Consider the following 18,026-nt stretch of genomic DNA (forward strand, 5'->3'; position numbering starts at 1 on the left):
GGCACCATTGAAACAGCAAGAAATAGACTTAAGTTTTCCAGAGATACAAGGTTCATTAATCACGAGAGACATTTATCTTAAGTAGAAATTTAAAGGTGTTTAATTCATTATGATGTCATAGCTAGAATTACATACCAGTAGGTGCACCTTAACACAAGTCAACGTGGACTGATTTAATCGCTAGAAATACGAAGCAAGAAAGCAGCTTTTTGAAAATCTAAAACGTCGATTTAAAAACAACCGAAGGTAACTTGTTACTGCACCATATGTGTTTGTCCATTTCATGAAAGACGCCGAATGACGTGAAATAATTAATAGATCACGAGGTAAGGAAGCGCCTACTGAATAGGACGTCAATACAGAAAGACATTCACTATGATGACAATGGTCGTCTTATGACTCATCACTGAAACTAAATACTGAACTAAATTCTAAGTTTGTTTTGAACAAAACTCTATTTTAGAACGGTTTAGAGTCGAGACACCGGTTACTGATTGCTTGACAAAGACAACAGACGGTTTTGAAAGCCCTCAAACAAGTGTTTAATTACTTTTTTTGTGTCTAAAACGAACTAAGCGTTTATCATTTTTACCAAATTGATTAATTTTATTCCTGATATTACAAGGTTGAAAACAATGAAATAAAATGTGTAATATATACGTACGATATGTAGAAATACAAAAAGGAGACGGTGCCTCTAACACCTTTCAAAACTTTTTTTTAATTGACGATTTGTAAGTTTTAACAGGAAATGTATGACCATATTTCAAGAGAAATATTTGTTTTATCTACATTTAAAATGTATACCTAGGTATACACCTGTTTCACTATCCCAATACTTGGTATTTATTGCAACTGAAAAGAAAAAATTGGAGTCCGGGTATGGTATTTTCATTCAGGCATAAGGCAAGACTAGTTTATGGTGTCAGCCTACCATGTAGATCTACACAGACGTCGTACCAGTTACACAAGGCTTCCAACTTTGATCGATGGACCATTACCTGTTGTTATGCGATGTTGTAATTACATGGGCATGTTTCCTGGGTTGATCAGTAAGTTCACCAAAGATAGAGCGTATAAATACCGGCCCATTTCTTTTAGATATTTTATCCTCTCCACATCGGCGCATATGAACAGGTAAGCAAGATTTATATGAAAACGTAATGATCTGATGGAACGTTTGTAGCCTAGTCTTTAAGTGACTGGTATTGATTAATATGCTAGTTAGTACATAACAAGGGACATGTATTGCTTACATTTTGTTTTTGCTTCTATCGTTATCGACAGAAAGGTGAGTTAAGTATAAATATGTATATTTGAGGAAGTAAGACAAAATAATGTTGTTTTCTTAATGATTATAATAGTTAAAACTCTGTTCCTTACATCATGCCGGTTTTATCTTTATTTTATGTCTTTTTTTAATATTTGATAAATGCATTTGTTTTACAGAGGAATTCATGTTTTTAAAATATTATTACTATCAACATCAAACCAGCATACACATTTTAATAATGCTTGTGAATTTTCAACCTCAACTTCAGGATCAACATGAACTATCTTACCTTTGCCCTTTCGACCTTCGCCTTTCTCGTGACCCTTGACTGCTGTCTTGGGAACGGTTATGGTGGCTATGGTGGATATGGAGGGGGATATGACATGTATGGAGGCTATGGAGGTTACGGCGGATACGGAGGGGGATACGGCGGGTCCGGAGGGGGATATGGCCAGGGATATGGAAAAGGATATGGAGGGGGATATGGACAAGGATACGGTGGGGGATATGGACATGGATACGGCGGGAAAGGTTATGGCATGCCCCAACAGGCATTGTACATCCCCTATCCTATGCCAGTAGGTCCCGCTCCAGGTGCTGTCGCGGGAGCCTACGCAGCCGGAGATGACAATTCCCTCCTTCTGTGTGAGTATTATATCTAATATTTAAAATCTCCAAAAGTTCATATATTAACATAGGTCGAAAGTATTTGCAAATAAGAAACCATAAATCAATATAATTTGATAAAGTACCTTCAAATAATGTTATTTACTTGTATACGATTTCTTTCAGTTGGAGGTGCCGCCTTGCTTCTGCTGCTGTTGAGTAACAACAATATTGGATAAGTCACCACTTAAATCTCGATCTACAACGGGTATGTATGCTTAGAAATTAGTAATCGTTACAATGCTTCTGGAATAATTTTTACAATTTTTACATTTTACAATTAGATGTTATATCAAAATCATACCTTTTTAATTACAACGCCATTTTCATTTTGTTGTTTTTTGTTTTAGATTACAGACCTGATTCTCATTTTTGTGCGCAAGACTCCTTGGCTGTAACCAAAGACCCCTGTGTGTTTCCTGTTTTACCTTATATTGGTTCTTTAATAAAGCATGGTTATTTATAAATTATTCGAGTTATCTGTTACTTCACGATTGAATTGCTGATCTTGAAAATTTGGAGATACAATAAGCTCATAGGAACGTTTAAAGCGTAACTTGCAATGTATTTGGTACACACAATTGTTTGACCATTTTACATGGTATCTGGCTTTATAACAATTCCATACAAGAAGCTAATTAACAAAATAATCAAAAATAACAACAACAACAACAACAAGAAAAAACAACAAAAAAAACCCCCAAAAAAACACATAATATTAAGTTTATCAGTTTTACTGTCATGATCATTGTTATACCGATAAATATTTGTTGAGTTCAAATTAATCTTATCCGAGAAAATAAGATAACTATTAATGTGATGTAATAACATTTGTTTCCACCTTGCTGTTATTTCTACAGCAAATCTTGTTATTTACTTTGTCAATTGGTGAACATATAACGACTATTGATAAAGTATAGGTGTCTCATATTGAAGTTAATGTGCACTATCATCAGAAACAATAGTTGAAATATTATTGACAGAGAAGAAATTAAGAGAACTTCACCAAAGAGTTATCATGAGCTGGTCTGAAATATTGCATTGAAGCCTTATTTTATCCTCTTATGCACTTAATTCGGACAATGCGTGTTAAATGTAATTGTGTTTCGATATTTTTAAATAAGCATGTGACAAACCCCTACGACAATAAAGATTGCAAATGAAAATTGATTCCCTACTGGACTAACAATTTCAGACGACCTCAAGTGGAACACCCACATACTAAAACTATCAAGAAAAGACAGCTCGATCCTTTGCTTTCTCAAAAGAAATCTAAAACATTGCCCATCGTCTTGCAAGAAAACAGCATATATATCCCTAGTACGATACATCCTTGAATACGGCGTTATTATTTGGGACCCATATACCAAAAACGAAAATGACAAACTGGAGAAAATACAGCGCTTGGCAGCCAGGTTCATTATAAGTGACTATAAATCAAGGGAAGATGGATGTATCACAAGGATGCTGGAGAACCTGGAACTACCAACACTCCAGGTCAGGCGAGCACATCAGAGGGTCACATTTATGTACAAGGTGGTTGAGGGGTTGATACCAGCTATACCTCCAGCTGATCATCTAACAATATATAAAACATGTCGTAGAAACATGAGTGATAAACAGCTCTAAATCCCATACAGTACCAAAGTCAATCTGTGATCAATACAGGAACTCATTATTTGTACGTACAGTCATGGAGTGGAACCATCTGGAAGAGGACTTAGTATATGCCCCGGCCCTACTTTGGAGACCTTTAAGAGTGCTATAACGCACCAAAACTCTAACCGATTTGCTCTCTCTCTGACCCGTTGTATAAAAACTGGGCCCGGGAACTACAACGTAAAGATACAGATACATGATGTGTTGATAATTTTACGTAAGTCATCCACAAGTTCTTCTAGTTCTCCTAGAATCATTTTCTCCTCGTTCAGTGTAATTCTTATCCCTGGTAATTTATCAATTATATGATGTTGTGTCAGCTGTATCAATTCTTTTGTAAAGTCACAGTGATAAAATAGGTGGTCTAATGTTTCTGTTTCTCTGCTACACAAATGGCACTTACCATTAGACCGGTTAATTTTTGGAGTTTTTTTTGTTCTGTGTATATAATTCTGTGTAAGCATTTCCATTGCAGCTCTTTCATTTTTAAGGGAATTTCTATATTGTGTACTTGATCCCAAATAATATACCATTCAAATTCTTTTTGAAAATGAATTTTCCATTTTTCTTCTGATTTAAATTTTGCATTTGGTGTCAAGATTCTTTGGACTGCATGTGTACTCTTTCAATTGCCTGGGTTTTGTTGTGGAAATGTACCATCTTTTAAATATCCTTAACTTAAATCCTCGTTTAATATAATTAAATTTGTTTTGTTGGCTGATTGTGTTTGTTGTTTAAGTATTAGGAGAATTCTCTTAGGGATTGCTTTTTTTAATTTAGTGAATTCAGCTATCCAGTTTTTATTGAGAGTCAGTTTATTGAACAATGAATTACTACCTATGAATTTGTTATGTGTACTGTCCCATATGTCCTTAATTTTGTGTATTCCACTTTTTGCAAAAGACAGTAAAGTAAGTTCTTTTGTTAAACTGTACGTTAATATTGCCTAGTAATTTCTGGTTAAGAATTTGTTGCAGTGTGTGATTTGGCATTTTTACTTGTAGTTTGGCCCAGAAGAATAGGGAATTTCTATATAATTAAGGTATTTTTGTAAGGTCTAGTTCACTTAGGTCTTAACATTTACATAAATAGTTATGCATGTTATGTTATATTTGTTGTCAAACTCTTGTATGTAATCTAAACCTATACAGTTCTTTGGTGTTGAGTGTGTTTTTTTTAATGCATTTGGTATCTATGAAAGTTTCTAAGTATAACCTTCTCATTCCTCCTGTATTCGTATCATTGCAAACTACTTTCATCTCTATTTGGTTATTTTTTGTACCCATATGTAATTCCAGATCAGTGTATTAATTTCTTTCATATAATTTAATGGTATTCCCCTGGCTTCTACTTCAAATCGTATTACTGACAATACTGATAATAAGCAAAAGTTAATGACAGTAAAGCAATATTAAGTTTTGGCAAAAAATGTCAGAAGGTAACTTTACAATATAATAAACATTTTGATGCTGTATGGTCATCGAATATACGAAAGAATTGTATTTTTTTTATTTAAAAACAAATCGTTTTTACATCTCTTGCTTGTGCTTGAATGTAATGTCAGTTATTTCGATTTCATCAAATTCTTCATCAGTTACACAATACATGAAAAAAAATCAAGGAAATAAATGCATAATTGCACGATAAGATGTTGAAACATGATTTTATATAAGAACGAAATCTAATCCTATAAATGCACCTATAGCTATAAATAGGATTTATAAATGGAAACACCTGAGTTGAAAGCTTAGATGGCTGTATTATAAAATAGCAATGAAACACTCAGATAGGGGTGCATTTATTGTTAGATTGCTTAAGTCCAATATTCTTCTAAGGACCTGTTACAGGAACAAAAGAATTTTGCCCACAAAGCAATTTAACCATTACTGGGTTATATTTGTAGCTCCCTAAGACACGATCCATGAGATATTTCAAAAAAAATAAAAAGGTCCCCAGGGCCTGTGCTATGAACTATTTAGTGCCGCCTTCCAGAGGTGTACGACAGGGTTCACTTTTTTGTCCAAAAACTATCAAAACAATGTTTTACGCTATCAAATAATATTACATTATTTAAAGTAGGATCTGCTGCAAATTATGAACTCAAATATGTAACAAAAAATTGCATAATAAAAAAGTTATAAAACTCTAAAAATGTTGGTATTTTCATACACTTTTTTGCTACATTAATTATTTTAAGGAAGTAAAACACCAATTGCCGGTTCTTGTACACCAAAAATCTTTACATATGTTTTGATGCATTATGTTGAGATACGATAGTGAAAATTTCAGAAAATTTGAGAACCGGTAAATTTGTCATTTAAATGTAAAATTGTAGCAACGTCTATTTCCAAATAAAATCCAACAACCTTATGACCTATAGTCATGTTTGATCATTTAACAATATGTCGCACCAATTTATCATCGCAACTGATCAAATTTTCCTCACTAAGATCTTCTGCTCATGATGAGCCCAACTATAAAGCTAGATGTTGCAAAATAAAAACGTTATGCAGTCTCACACACATAAAAGTTTAGTATGTTATGTACATTTTTAGTTGTTTCGCTTCTTTACGGAAGTGATAGACATATTTTCGGTTTTTGTACACCAACATACTTTGGATATGTTTTGGCACATTATTTTGACCGACGATAGTAGAAATTTCGAAAAAAATGGTATTCGGTAAATGTGTCATCTTAAGGATAATATGTTGTATGACCAATGTCAAAATAAATCGTCAATAACTACAGGTCAATGCGATTTTGGCTTGTGGTACATATCAGCTGAAGCTGGCACCTGGCTATATCACAGAACATCAGACAGATGGGGGTGATGATGAGATATGGGTACCAGCATGCTGATGACCTTCTCCGAGGCTAAAATACAATGTCTGGATAGAGTTTGACCTACACGCATCAGAGGATCCTGTCAAGGCATACTATTGTGTGTGTCCTGCAGGAAAGAGAACATCGGGTATGGGTACTAATGTCGGATCAATACTGTATTATCTAGGATACTATGCACATTAAACAGATGCTAAACCGCTCCAGCCTTCAGATCGCAAATTCAGAGACTGCATATTATGAATGCATTCAAAAAAGAAACATTATTCAATTATAGCCTTTGGCTGAGGTCGATACCTGGATTTATCGACCCGAGGAAAGATATATTAACCGAGGACGCATTCCGAGGTCTTTTTCTCGGGTCGATAAATCCAGGTATTGACCGAAGTTAAAGGCTTCAATTGTTTTATTATTTTACAAAAGAGTAATGTAACCAATCTGAAAACAAAACAAAAAAATCTTCGGAAGTGGGACGGTGCATTGTTTGGAGACACGTCATAATTCTATTTTAAGAAACATCCAGTCCTTCAACAAAAATCATGCGCTCCAAGTCAATATTAGTTTTTATCGGTGGACACTTGATGCACTTCTGGCCAATTACTTGTGGGGAATAATATGAAAAAATAATAAGACCTAAGATTGAACTGAGAAAGGAGAAATTAAGAAAAAAAATTGAATGATCAATTTTGACTATGTGTTGTCAAATTAAAAACAACAACAGTGAATACAACAATCTATGAATTGGAAACTATAACTCTCCTAAAAAGAAACAATGTGATGGGTTAACATCTTCAACATATTATACTGGTACACCAAATGTTCTGACAAATTGCCTAACTTTTGCTGTATTCCCCCCTTGAACTACCTAGTTTAGTTAACCAGCCATACTCTACTATAAACCATATCATCCACCTTGATAGTATATTGGAATAATTTTGGGTTAATTATGAAATACTTGCATTGACCTGTAGTTATTGACGATTTGTTTTGACATTGGTCATACAACGTATTATCCTTAAGATGACACATTTACCGAATACCGATTTTTTCGAAATTTCTACTATGGTCAGTCAACATAATGTGCCAAATAATATCAAAGTATGTTGGTGTACAAAACCGGAAATATGTCTATTCACTTCCATAAAGATGCGAAACAACTAAAAATGTACATAACAAACTATACTTTTATGTGTGTGAGACTGCATGACTTTTTTATTTTTATTTTGCAACATCTAGCTTTATAGTTGGGCTCATCATGAGCAGCAGACCTTATTGATGAAAATTTGATCAGTTGCGATAATAAATTGGTTCGACATATTGTTAAATGATCAAACATGGCTATAGGTCATAAGGTTGTTGGATTTTATTTGGAAATAGACGTTGCGACAATTTGACATTTATATGACAAATTTACCGGTTCTCAAATTTTCTGAAAATTTTACTATCATATCTCAACATAATGCACCAAATAATATTTAAAGATTTTTGGTGTACAAGAAACGGAAACTGGTGTTTAATTCCGTAAAACAATTGATGTAGCAAAACAGTGTATGAAAATACCAACATTTTTAGAGTTTAAGATTTTATAACTTTTTTATTATGCAATTTTTTGTTACATATTTGAGTTCATAATTTGCAGCAGATCCTACTTTAAATAATGTAATATTAGTTGATAGCGTAAAACATTGTTTTGATAGTTTTTTGGACAAAAAAGTGAACCCTGTCGTACACCTCTGGAAGGCGGCACTAAATAGTTCATAGCACAGGCCCTTGGGACCTTTTTATTTTTTTTTGAAATATCTCATGGATCGTGTCTTAGGGAGCTACAAAATAACCCAGTACTGGTTAAATTGCTTTGTGGGCTGTAACAGGTCATTTGTAACAATTTTTTTTTTTAATTTAAACCAAAGCAAATTGTGCCTCGTCATCAAAAAATAGCAACGTTTATAAAACTCAGACTGTTTAATTAAATGATTCTTGATGTATTTAAAGTAATGTGGCCAAAATTGTAGTTTATATTATAAGTAAACAATCTGACGCTGCCGTACATTTATTTATATTGTATCTATCCCCGCGGAATAATACCAAAAGCAATTAAATTCACCTGAAAGACACTATTGAAACAGCAAGAAACAGACTTAAGTTTTCAGGCGCGTAGCTGCCTATAGGCAGAATAGGCAACTGCCTACACGTCCAATTTCATAAATCCGCTTTTTTTTTTTACTGGTCCTTGTTTTTGTCGATTACATGTATAATTTTGCTTTTTGACTGTCTTCGGATAAATTTTTTCCCCGTCCCCGGTCCGTCATTAACGAGCCGTTCCCTTGCCGTCCAGTTTTCTTTTAGAAAGCCTATGTCTGATCGATAATCTTACGAACGCTTGTTTTATATGTAACATACGCATATATATCGTATCAGAATCTGACATTGATTAAACTAAAGTTTTTGCAAAGTTTTCAATCTCGTCGTCGGCTTGGTATGTCACCTCCCTACCCCGACGTTGGTAATTTCGATTTAACTATCAACAAACGAGATAAACTGTCTCTAAAATGGACGGACTGCCACCAGTACAATTTTCCATCAAGGTATATAAATATTTCTCCATATACACAGGCAATTGTCTCGTATGTGTGTGTGTATGCGAGTCTCATGTGTGTAGTATTATAAGTATCCTACACACATGAGACTCGCATACGAGACGACTGCCTGTGTCCATACAGCCTTATAGGCCTATTGTTGTACTGAGAACAGATATATATAATATATACATTTATATTAGAGGTGTGTCAAAAGTTATAAATATGTCGCAGGAGAGATACTCGGGGAGGGGTAATTGAATTCCTAGGAAACAATTACAATATGGTATGGTGGGTCAATCTAATTACCGTGTGGACGGGGCGAAAGCCCGTGGGAGGGGCGAGAGTTCGTGGGTCGAGGATCACATGGCAGTTAGAAATATATTGCAAGTGCACTCCAAAGTTTAACTAAATGGCCAGTTTGCTGCCCGGAAAACTCGGCGATTACAATTTGTCTGAACTCTGTCTGACCTCTGAAATCGTTCAGTTAACTTGTATACTGACTTTGGATAACGCTTAAAACATTTATTCACATAAATCACTGATGTTGCCCATCATAAAGTATGCATATTCGACAAAATGTGTGATATAATAAGGAATAAGATATATTTCCCGATATTTTCTAACAAAAAAATGAGCTTTATTTTCATTAATTAAACTATTGCAATTGCCAGCGGAACACGGGAGATTGCTCCTAAGGCCTTCTATTATTCCAAAATTTCCTGGGGGACGCCCCCCAGACCCCCACCAACCCCTCCCCTACCCTCCCCCTAACGCGCTTCGCGCTCGGGTGCTGCCTGCGGCAACACATTGTCGTGGAAAGATCCCCTCCCAATCCCTCCCCCTCTCGCGCTAACATTCTGCCTACATACCATATTCAACCCAGCTACGCCCCTGGTTTTCTTATGTCTTATGACGCGAAATAAGTAATAGATCACGAAGTAAGGAAGCGCCTACTGAATAGGACGTCGATACAGAAGGCAAACATACACTGTGATGACAATGGTTGTCTTATGACTCATCACTGAAACTAAATAGTGAACTAAATTCTAAACAAAACTCTATTTTAGAGCGGTTTAGAGTTGAGACACCGGTCACTGTTTGCTTCACAAAGGAAACAGATGGTTTTGAAATCCCTCAAAACAAGTGTTCAATTACTATTAGTGTTTAAAACAAACTAAGCCATTATCAAAGTGATGAATTTAATTCCTGATATTACAAGGTTGAAAACAACGAAAAACATTGTATAATATTATACGTACGATATGTAGAAATACAAAAGGAGAAGGTGCCTCTGACACCTTTGACGATTTGTAAGTTTAAACATGAATTGTATAACCATACTTCAAGTGAAATATTGGTTTTATCTACATTTAAAATGCATACCTAGGTATACACCTGTTTCACTATCCCAATACTTGGTATTCATTGCAACTGAAATAAAATAAAATTAGAAGTCCAGGTATGGTATTTTCATTCAAATAAGGCAAGACGAGTTGTTGGTGTCAGCCTACCATGTAGATAGATCTACATGGACGTCGTACCAGTTACACAAGGCTTCCAACTTTGATCGATGGACCATTACCTGTTGTTATGCGATGTTGTAATTACAGGTGCATACTTCCCGGGTTGATCAGAAAGGTCACCAAAGATAGAGCGTATAAATACCAGCTCGGTTTTCAATATTTCATCCTCTCAACATCGGCGCATATGAACAGGTAAGCAAGATTTGAGATGAGTCTTTAAGTGACTGGTATTGATTAATATGCTAGTTAATAACAAGGGACATGTATTGCTTACATTTTGTTTTTGCTTCTATCGTTATCGACAGAAAGGTGAGTTAAGTATGCATATTTATATTTGAGGTGGTAAGACAAAATAATGTTATTTTCTTAATGATTATAACAGTTAAAACTCTGTTCCTTACATCATGCCGGTTTTATGTTTATTTGATTTCATTTTTATTAATTGATAAATGCATTTGTTTACAGAGGAATTCCTGTTTTTAAAATATTATTACTATAAACATCAAACCAGCATACACATTTTAATAATGCTTGTAAATTTGCAACCTCAACTTCAGAATCAGCATGAACTATCTAACCTTTGCCTTTTCGACCTTCACCTTTCTCGTGACCCTTGGCTGCTGCCTTGGGGACGGTTATGGTGGCTACGGTGGATATGGAGGTGGATATGACATGTATGGAGGCTATGGAGGTTATGGCGGATACGGAGGGGGATACGGCGGGTCCGGAGGGGGATATGGTCAGGGATATGGAAAAGGATACGGTGGGGGATATGGCCAGGGATATGGACAAGGATACGGAGGGAAAGGTTATGGCATGTCCCAACAGGCATTGTACATCCCCTATCCTATGCCAGTAGGTCCCGCTCCAGGTGCTGTCGCGGGAGCCTACGCAGCCGGAGATGACAATTCCCTCCTTCTGTGTGAGTATTATATCTAATATTTAAAATCTCCAAAAGTTCATATATTAACATAGGTCGAAAGTATTTGCAAATAAGAAACCATAAATCAATATAATTTGATAAAGTACCTTCAAATAATGTTATTTACTTGTATACGATTACTTTCAGTTGGAGGCGCCGCCTTGCTTCTGCTGCTGTTGAGTAACAACAATATTGGATAAGTCACCACTTAAATCTCGAACTACAACGGGTATGTATGCTTAGAAATTAGTAATCGTTACAATGCTTCTAGAATAAAAATGAGTAAATGTTCGAAACAAATGAAATAGAACAACATTAATACAATTTACAATTAGATATTATAGCAAATCATACCTTGTAATTACAACGCCATTTTCATTTTGTTGTTTTGTTTCAGATTACAGACCTGATTCTCATTTTTTGTGCGCAAGATTCATTGACTGTTACCAAAGACCCCGGTGTGTTTCCTGTTTTACTGTATATTGGTTCTTCAATAAAGTATGGCTATCTATAGATTATTTGTGGTATCTGTTACTTCACGATTGAATTGCTTATTTTGAAAATTTGGAGATACAATAAGCTCATATGAACGTTTAAAACGTAACTTGCAATGTATTTGGTACACACTGGTTTGACCATTTTAAATGGTATCTGGCTTTATAACAATTCCATACAAGAAGCTAATTAACAAAATAACAAAAATAAAAACAATAAAAAATAATAATATAATATTCAGTTTATCACTTATACTGTCATGATCATCGCTATACCGATAACGACTATTGATAAAGAAGTAAAGTTGTCTCATATTGAAGTAAATGTGCACTATCATTAGACACAATAGTCGAAATGTTATTGACAGAGAAGATATTAAGAAAACTTCACTCAAGATTTCCATGTGCTGTTCTGAAATATTGCATTGAAGCCTTATTTTATCGATCCTCTTATGCACTAAATTCGGACAATACGTGTTAAATGTAATTGTGTTTCGGTATTTTTAAATAAACAAACCCCTACGACAATGAGGATTACAAGTGAAAATTGATTCCCTACTGCAGAGTTGTTTTCTCCTTATTAGAATTGACCAATGAACGACTTATGAAGGCTTTCTACTTCGAAAGCTTCTATCTACAACGAAGACATTTTACCGTCGATATCGTGGCATGATTTGTATCGATGAAGTTTTTGCTACGATTATATATTTGTTGACTTCTGAAATTGTTGATGACATGTTTATTTTCTTATACATAACACTTAGTGCTCGAAGGATCTTTCAATAATATTACCTGTTTTCACCTGGATTTTTCGTTTCGTTGTCATGACATCTTTACTTTGCATTGACATAGTGGTATGTTTATATACTTCAGAATAGCAACACTAGTCTATTGTAATGACACTATGGATTCATTTTATACAAGTTTATCCAACAAACATTTCACATTCAAAGAATGGAAAGAAGCAACACAATGGGTGCACTATTACTTTTATTTGTATCGCTGGCGAGAATGCAATCAATGCGTCGGTCAATAGCGACCTTCATGAGACATATACGGGTATGTTAGAAAAATATATAAAAAATGTAGTTAGTTGAATGCATAACAAACCATTCACAAGAAGATGAAGTAAAGACATTTTGTAGGATATCGCTTGCCATATATCAGAATAAAAGGGACCATTATGAGTGATTGAAACCTAGGCTTTTGATCCATCTGCAATATTTCTTACTTACATCTCGGTTGGTTACAGATTACAATGCCTTACCATTCATGATTTATTTTTGACGGATTTGATATACATCATCTTATGGAGCTGTTATTTTTTGTTTGGTTTTGGTTTTATAGGGTCGAACGTCCTATTAACAGCCAAGGTATTTTAAGGACATGTGTGTTATGTATGCGTGCACATGTTTATTTGTGCTGGTGGATGTATGTAGGTGTATTTGCTTCCTTGTAGTAGCATGGGTCTGGTGCCGACGTTGGAATGCTACCTCACTGCAATCCCCACCATTCTTACACTGGTTAACCAGTTGTTGCCATTTCCTAAGGATGATAAACTTATAGCAAGGGAAAACAAACATCACTTTTCAGGATTTTGGTATGTCCCACCCTTCCTTAGTTGGGCAAACTGGTTCAACACCATGGACAAAAGTGAGTTATTGCCAAGAAACTCGCTAGGTGTTGAAAAGGTTGTGAGGAAGCAGAGAGAAAATCCCCCAAAATCGAAAATGTCGCTATGTGTAATATAGATTTGTTATAGTTGCATTTGTATCCGTAAGTTTAGAGCACAAAAACGAAACGTCAAGCCTGCAGGGGGTTCCAACATTTATTGCCTCTTACAAAATGTAGGTAACAGCAGATATATATATTTCTCCATCCCGCCCTGAAGGGGTGTAGCTGAAACATACTTACATGTTTCCTTTCATTTATAAGCAAATGTTTTTTTGTTTTAGCACAAGAAATGTTACAGCGGCTGACATGCATATTTTGCTGTAACAGACAACCAATGGGTTACTTAGTGTTAATCAAAATAATAACTATGGATTCGAACTGTGGAGGCACTTGTTAAAAGTACGTCAAGTTAGAAAACCGAACAAAGTAAAACAAATTAAAGGTACTGCCGCTTCGCCCGTTTATACCATCCTTTATGACGTAACCAATTAATAAGTTTTGGCTAGAACAGATAATTAACTCTTAAACTAATATTTTATGAAAAATCGCGCAATCGTCAATTCCATCTAAAACGTTGCGACCATCCGAATTAGGGACTGATATCCTACCACCAGTGTAAACCATCTTATGACGTAATATATTTCCTAGAAATAAGAGGTAGGGGATTTAACGGATATGAACGAGTCTTGGTGAAGTGTTGTGCTGTAGCTGTCAAACGCATTTAAAAAAAAGAATATTTAAAATTGATATTATTATCTTATACAAAAGGAGTTTGATATCATTAATATCTTTATAAATAAAATGCTTTTATATTTTATATTAAGAAGAGGTTCATGCAGCTTCTTCATATTTTTTTTTTGATAAAATGAAAAATTGATGCCAAATATTACAATATGTATATGGTATTACTGATAACTAATAACATTCTTAAATAGACGTATACTAAAAATGTGCAGTAACTATAAACATATTTAATGGTTAAAACGTTAATATATGAACAATTCATATAATACTAGAACAGACAGCCAGATATTAGGAACGGGTTTAAGCAATATCTACATTTTAAATAAAACATAAAATGATCAGTTCTCAAATGGACATTTTCAACGTTTTTTGATACAGTATCTTTATAAATTATAACGGGAGGTTTCTAGTTTCTAGTTCCATTATAATTAATTGAGATATTTCAAACAATTAAGATAGCTCATGTAATATTCCTGAATCAACTCAGATGTATATATTAATTTTTTAGTTTTACAATCAAAAGTATCTCGTATGCAATAATTCAGTAAGATATATCTATATATTATAAATCAGAAAAATTATCCTTACGGACGAATAAATATATAAAGAAAAATTCTTAACAACGAGTCTTTAGTACTTTCATCTCTTCTAGGAGATTTCTTCAGACTCAGAGTCTGAAGAATCTCCTAGAAGAGATGAAAAGACTAAAGACTCGCTGTTAAGAATTTTTCTTTATATAATATATATATATATAGATATAATCAAAAATTATACTAAACCTTACCGTGAATAAAAATATGCAGTCAATGTTTAATGACTAACAAGGTTTTCCTAGGTCACGAAGCTTATCTGAGAATGTTTTAGTAATAAATTAATATCACCCGTTTTCTACTTAATTACCACAAACATTAGAACTCTGCCGTTTAGCGTAAAACTTAATTTCGTTCGATGCATCAAAACGCTTCATATTTTTTATCAGTGTATGAAATACGCTTACAACAAGACAACGACGAGATAAGCAATGAACAACATGACATGATAACACAACATCATGTCATAATGACATAACAACATGATGAAATCACTCAACAACATAGCATGGATACTCAACACCATACCATGAATCCTCAACACCATACCATGAATACTCAACACGATGCTGTTTCAACTCAACAACATTACGCGACCACTCAACAACATAGCATGAATACTCAACACCATACCATGAATACTCAACACCATACCATGAATACTCAACAGCATACCATGAATACTCAACACCATACCATGAATACTCAACACCATACCATGAATACTAAACACCATACCATGAATACTCAACACCATACCATGAGTACTCAACACCATACCATGAATACTCAACACGATGCTGTTTCAACTCAACAACATTACGCGACCACTCAACAACATACCATGAATACTCAACACCATACCATGAATACTCAACACCATACCATGAATACTCAACACCATACCATGAATACTCAACACCATACCATGAATACTCAACACCATACCATGAATACTCAACACCATACCATGAATACTCAACACCATACCATGAATACTCAACAACATAGCATGAATATTCAACACCATAGCATGAATACTCAACACCATACCATGAATACTCAACACCAAACCATGAATACTCAACACCATACCATGAATACTCAACACGATGCTGTTTCAACTCAATAACATTACGCGACCACTCAACACCATACCATGAATACTCAACACCAAACCATGAATACTCAACACCATAACATGAATACTCAACACCATACCATGAATACTCAACACGATGCTGTTTCAACTCAACAACATTACGCGACCACTCAACAACATAGCATGAATACTCAACATCATAGCATTAATATTCAACACTATACCATGAATACTCAACACCATAGCATGAATACTCAACACCATAGCGTGAATACTCAACACCAAAGCATGAATACTCAACACCATACCATGAATACTCAACATCATACCATGAATACCCAACACCATACCATGAATCCTCAACACCAGACCATGAAACCTCAACACCATACCATGAATACTCAACACCATACCATGTATACTCAACACCATACCATGAATACTCAACACCATCCCATGAATACTCAACACGATGCTGTTTCAACTCAATAACATTACGCGACCACTCAACAACATAGCATGAATACTCAACACCATACCATGAATACTCACCACGATGCTGTTTCAACTCAACAACATTACGCGACCACTCAACAATATACCATGAATACTTAACACCATACCATGAATACTCAACACCATACCATGAATACTCAACACGATGCTGTTTCAACTCAACAACTTTACGCGACCACTCAACATCATACCATGAATACTCAACACCATACCATGAATACTCAACACGATGCTGTTTCAACTCAACAACATTACGCGACCACTTAACAATAGGATGAAATCACTTAACAACATAGCATGGATACTCAACATTTTAACATGAATACTTAACATCATAACACGATGCTGTTTCAACTCAAAACCATTACGGGACCACTTAGCGACATAACCAGACTACTCGACATTACACTTTTTCGACTAAACACTATGGGACGTTAAGGCAAGTACATTTTTTACATGGAGAGACCACTGGACATCATACTATAATAGATCAACGTTATACAGTTCTAACTCAACACCATGACATGTCAGCCTAACATAACAACATGTCCACCTAGCATTACAGCATGTCCACCCAGCATAATGGCATGTCAACCCAACAACGACATGTCAACCCAACATAATGACATGTCAACCCAACAACGACATGTCAACCCAACATAATGACATGTTAGCCCAACATAATGACATGTCAACCGAACATCACGGGATGTCAACTAAACATAATGACATGTTAACCCAAATTCATAATATGCTAACCGAACATCTTGATATGTCAACACGACATAACGACATTTCCACTCAACATAATGACATGTCAACCCAACATCATGTCATGTTAACCCAACATAATGATTTGTCAACCGAACATCATAACATGTCAACCCCACATAACGACATGTTCACCCAACATAATGACATGTCAAGCGAACAACGACATGTCCACCCAAAAACATAATGACATGTCAACCCAACATAATGACATGTCACCACAACATCATGATATGTTAACCAAACATCATGGTGTTTCAACCAAATATAACGACATATCCACTCAATAAAATGACATGTCAACCGAACGTCATGACAAGTTAACCAATCATGACGACATGTCCACCCAGCATAACGACATGTCCAACCAACATAATGACATGTCAACCGAACATAATGATATGTTAACCCAACTTAATATAAACAGACGTAGCGTTCCATATATCTTTAAGAACCTTACTACAGTTTAATTTTACACGTATGCATTCTAGTACTGGGAAAGTTAGTCTGAAGGAGGGTGTTTTGAACAGTTGCCGGTGATGTGGAATTATACTAACATGGAGACCTAATATATAGAGCATCCGCAACCATACATCAATTTATTTAACTTCCCTAGTTAATTCGTTACCTATGTTTCAATATAAAGACGCGGATCATGGAATTTGTGAAGGA

General features: G+C 35.0%; 2 protein-coding genes across 2 annotated transcripts; both read left to right on the forward strand.

Annotated features, from left to right (window-relative positions):
• The first annotated feature begins 1,058 nt into the window (after positions 1 to 1,058).
• LOC110449036 (glycine-rich RNA-binding protein 3, mitochondrial-like) lies at positions 1,059 to 2,402 on the forward strand. Its single transcript, XM_021495608.1, has 4 exons — positions 1,059 to 1,137; positions 1,542 to 1,918; positions 2,066 to 2,147; positions 2,290 to 2,402. Exons 1-3 carry the CDS (start codon positions 1,130 to 1,132, stop codon positions 2,116 to 2,118), a joined length of 438 nt encoding a protein of 145 aa, XP_021351283.1. The 5' UTR covers positions 1,059 to 1,129; the 3' UTR covers positions 2,119 to 2,147; positions 2,290 to 2,402.
• An 8,274-nt stretch (positions 2,403 to 10,676) lies between these two features.
• On the forward strand, positions 10,677 to 11,976 carry LOC110449040 (keratin-associated protein 6-2-like). The gene is made up of 4 exons (XM_021495613.1): positions 10,677 to 10,733; positions 11,099 to 11,463; positions 11,611 to 11,692; positions 11,861 to 11,976. The coding sequence occupies exons 1-3, from the start codon at positions 10,726 to 10,728 to the stop codon at positions 11,661 to 11,663; spliced, it is 426 nt and encodes a 141-aa protein (XP_021351288.1). The 5' UTR covers positions 10,677 to 10,725; the 3' UTR covers positions 11,664 to 11,692; positions 11,861 to 11,976.
• Positions 11,977 to 18,026: the final 6,050 nt, after the last annotated feature.

This window comes from Mizuhopecten yessoensis, unplaced genomic scaffold (assembly GCF_002113885.1).
Source record: "Mizuhopecten yessoensis strain PY_sf001 unplaced genomic scaffold, ASM211388v2 scaffold4439, whole genome shotgun sequence".
Classification (NCBI taxonomy): domain Eukaryota; kingdom Metazoa; phylum Mollusca; class Bivalvia; order Pectinida; family Pectinidae; genus Mizuhopecten; species Mizuhopecten yessoensis.

Coding starts and splice junctions, on each gene's coding strand:
- LOC110449036 (XM_021495608.1), top strand. Junction 1,919..2,065: donor TGACAATTCCCTCCTTCTGT/GTGAGTATTATA, acceptor GATTTCTTTCAG/TTGGAGGTGCCGCCTTGCTT.
- LOC110449040 (XM_021495613.1), top strand. Junction 11,464..11,610: donor TGACAATTCCCTCCTTCTGT/GTGAGTATTATA, acceptor GATTACTTTCAG/TTGGAGGCGCCGCCTTGCTT.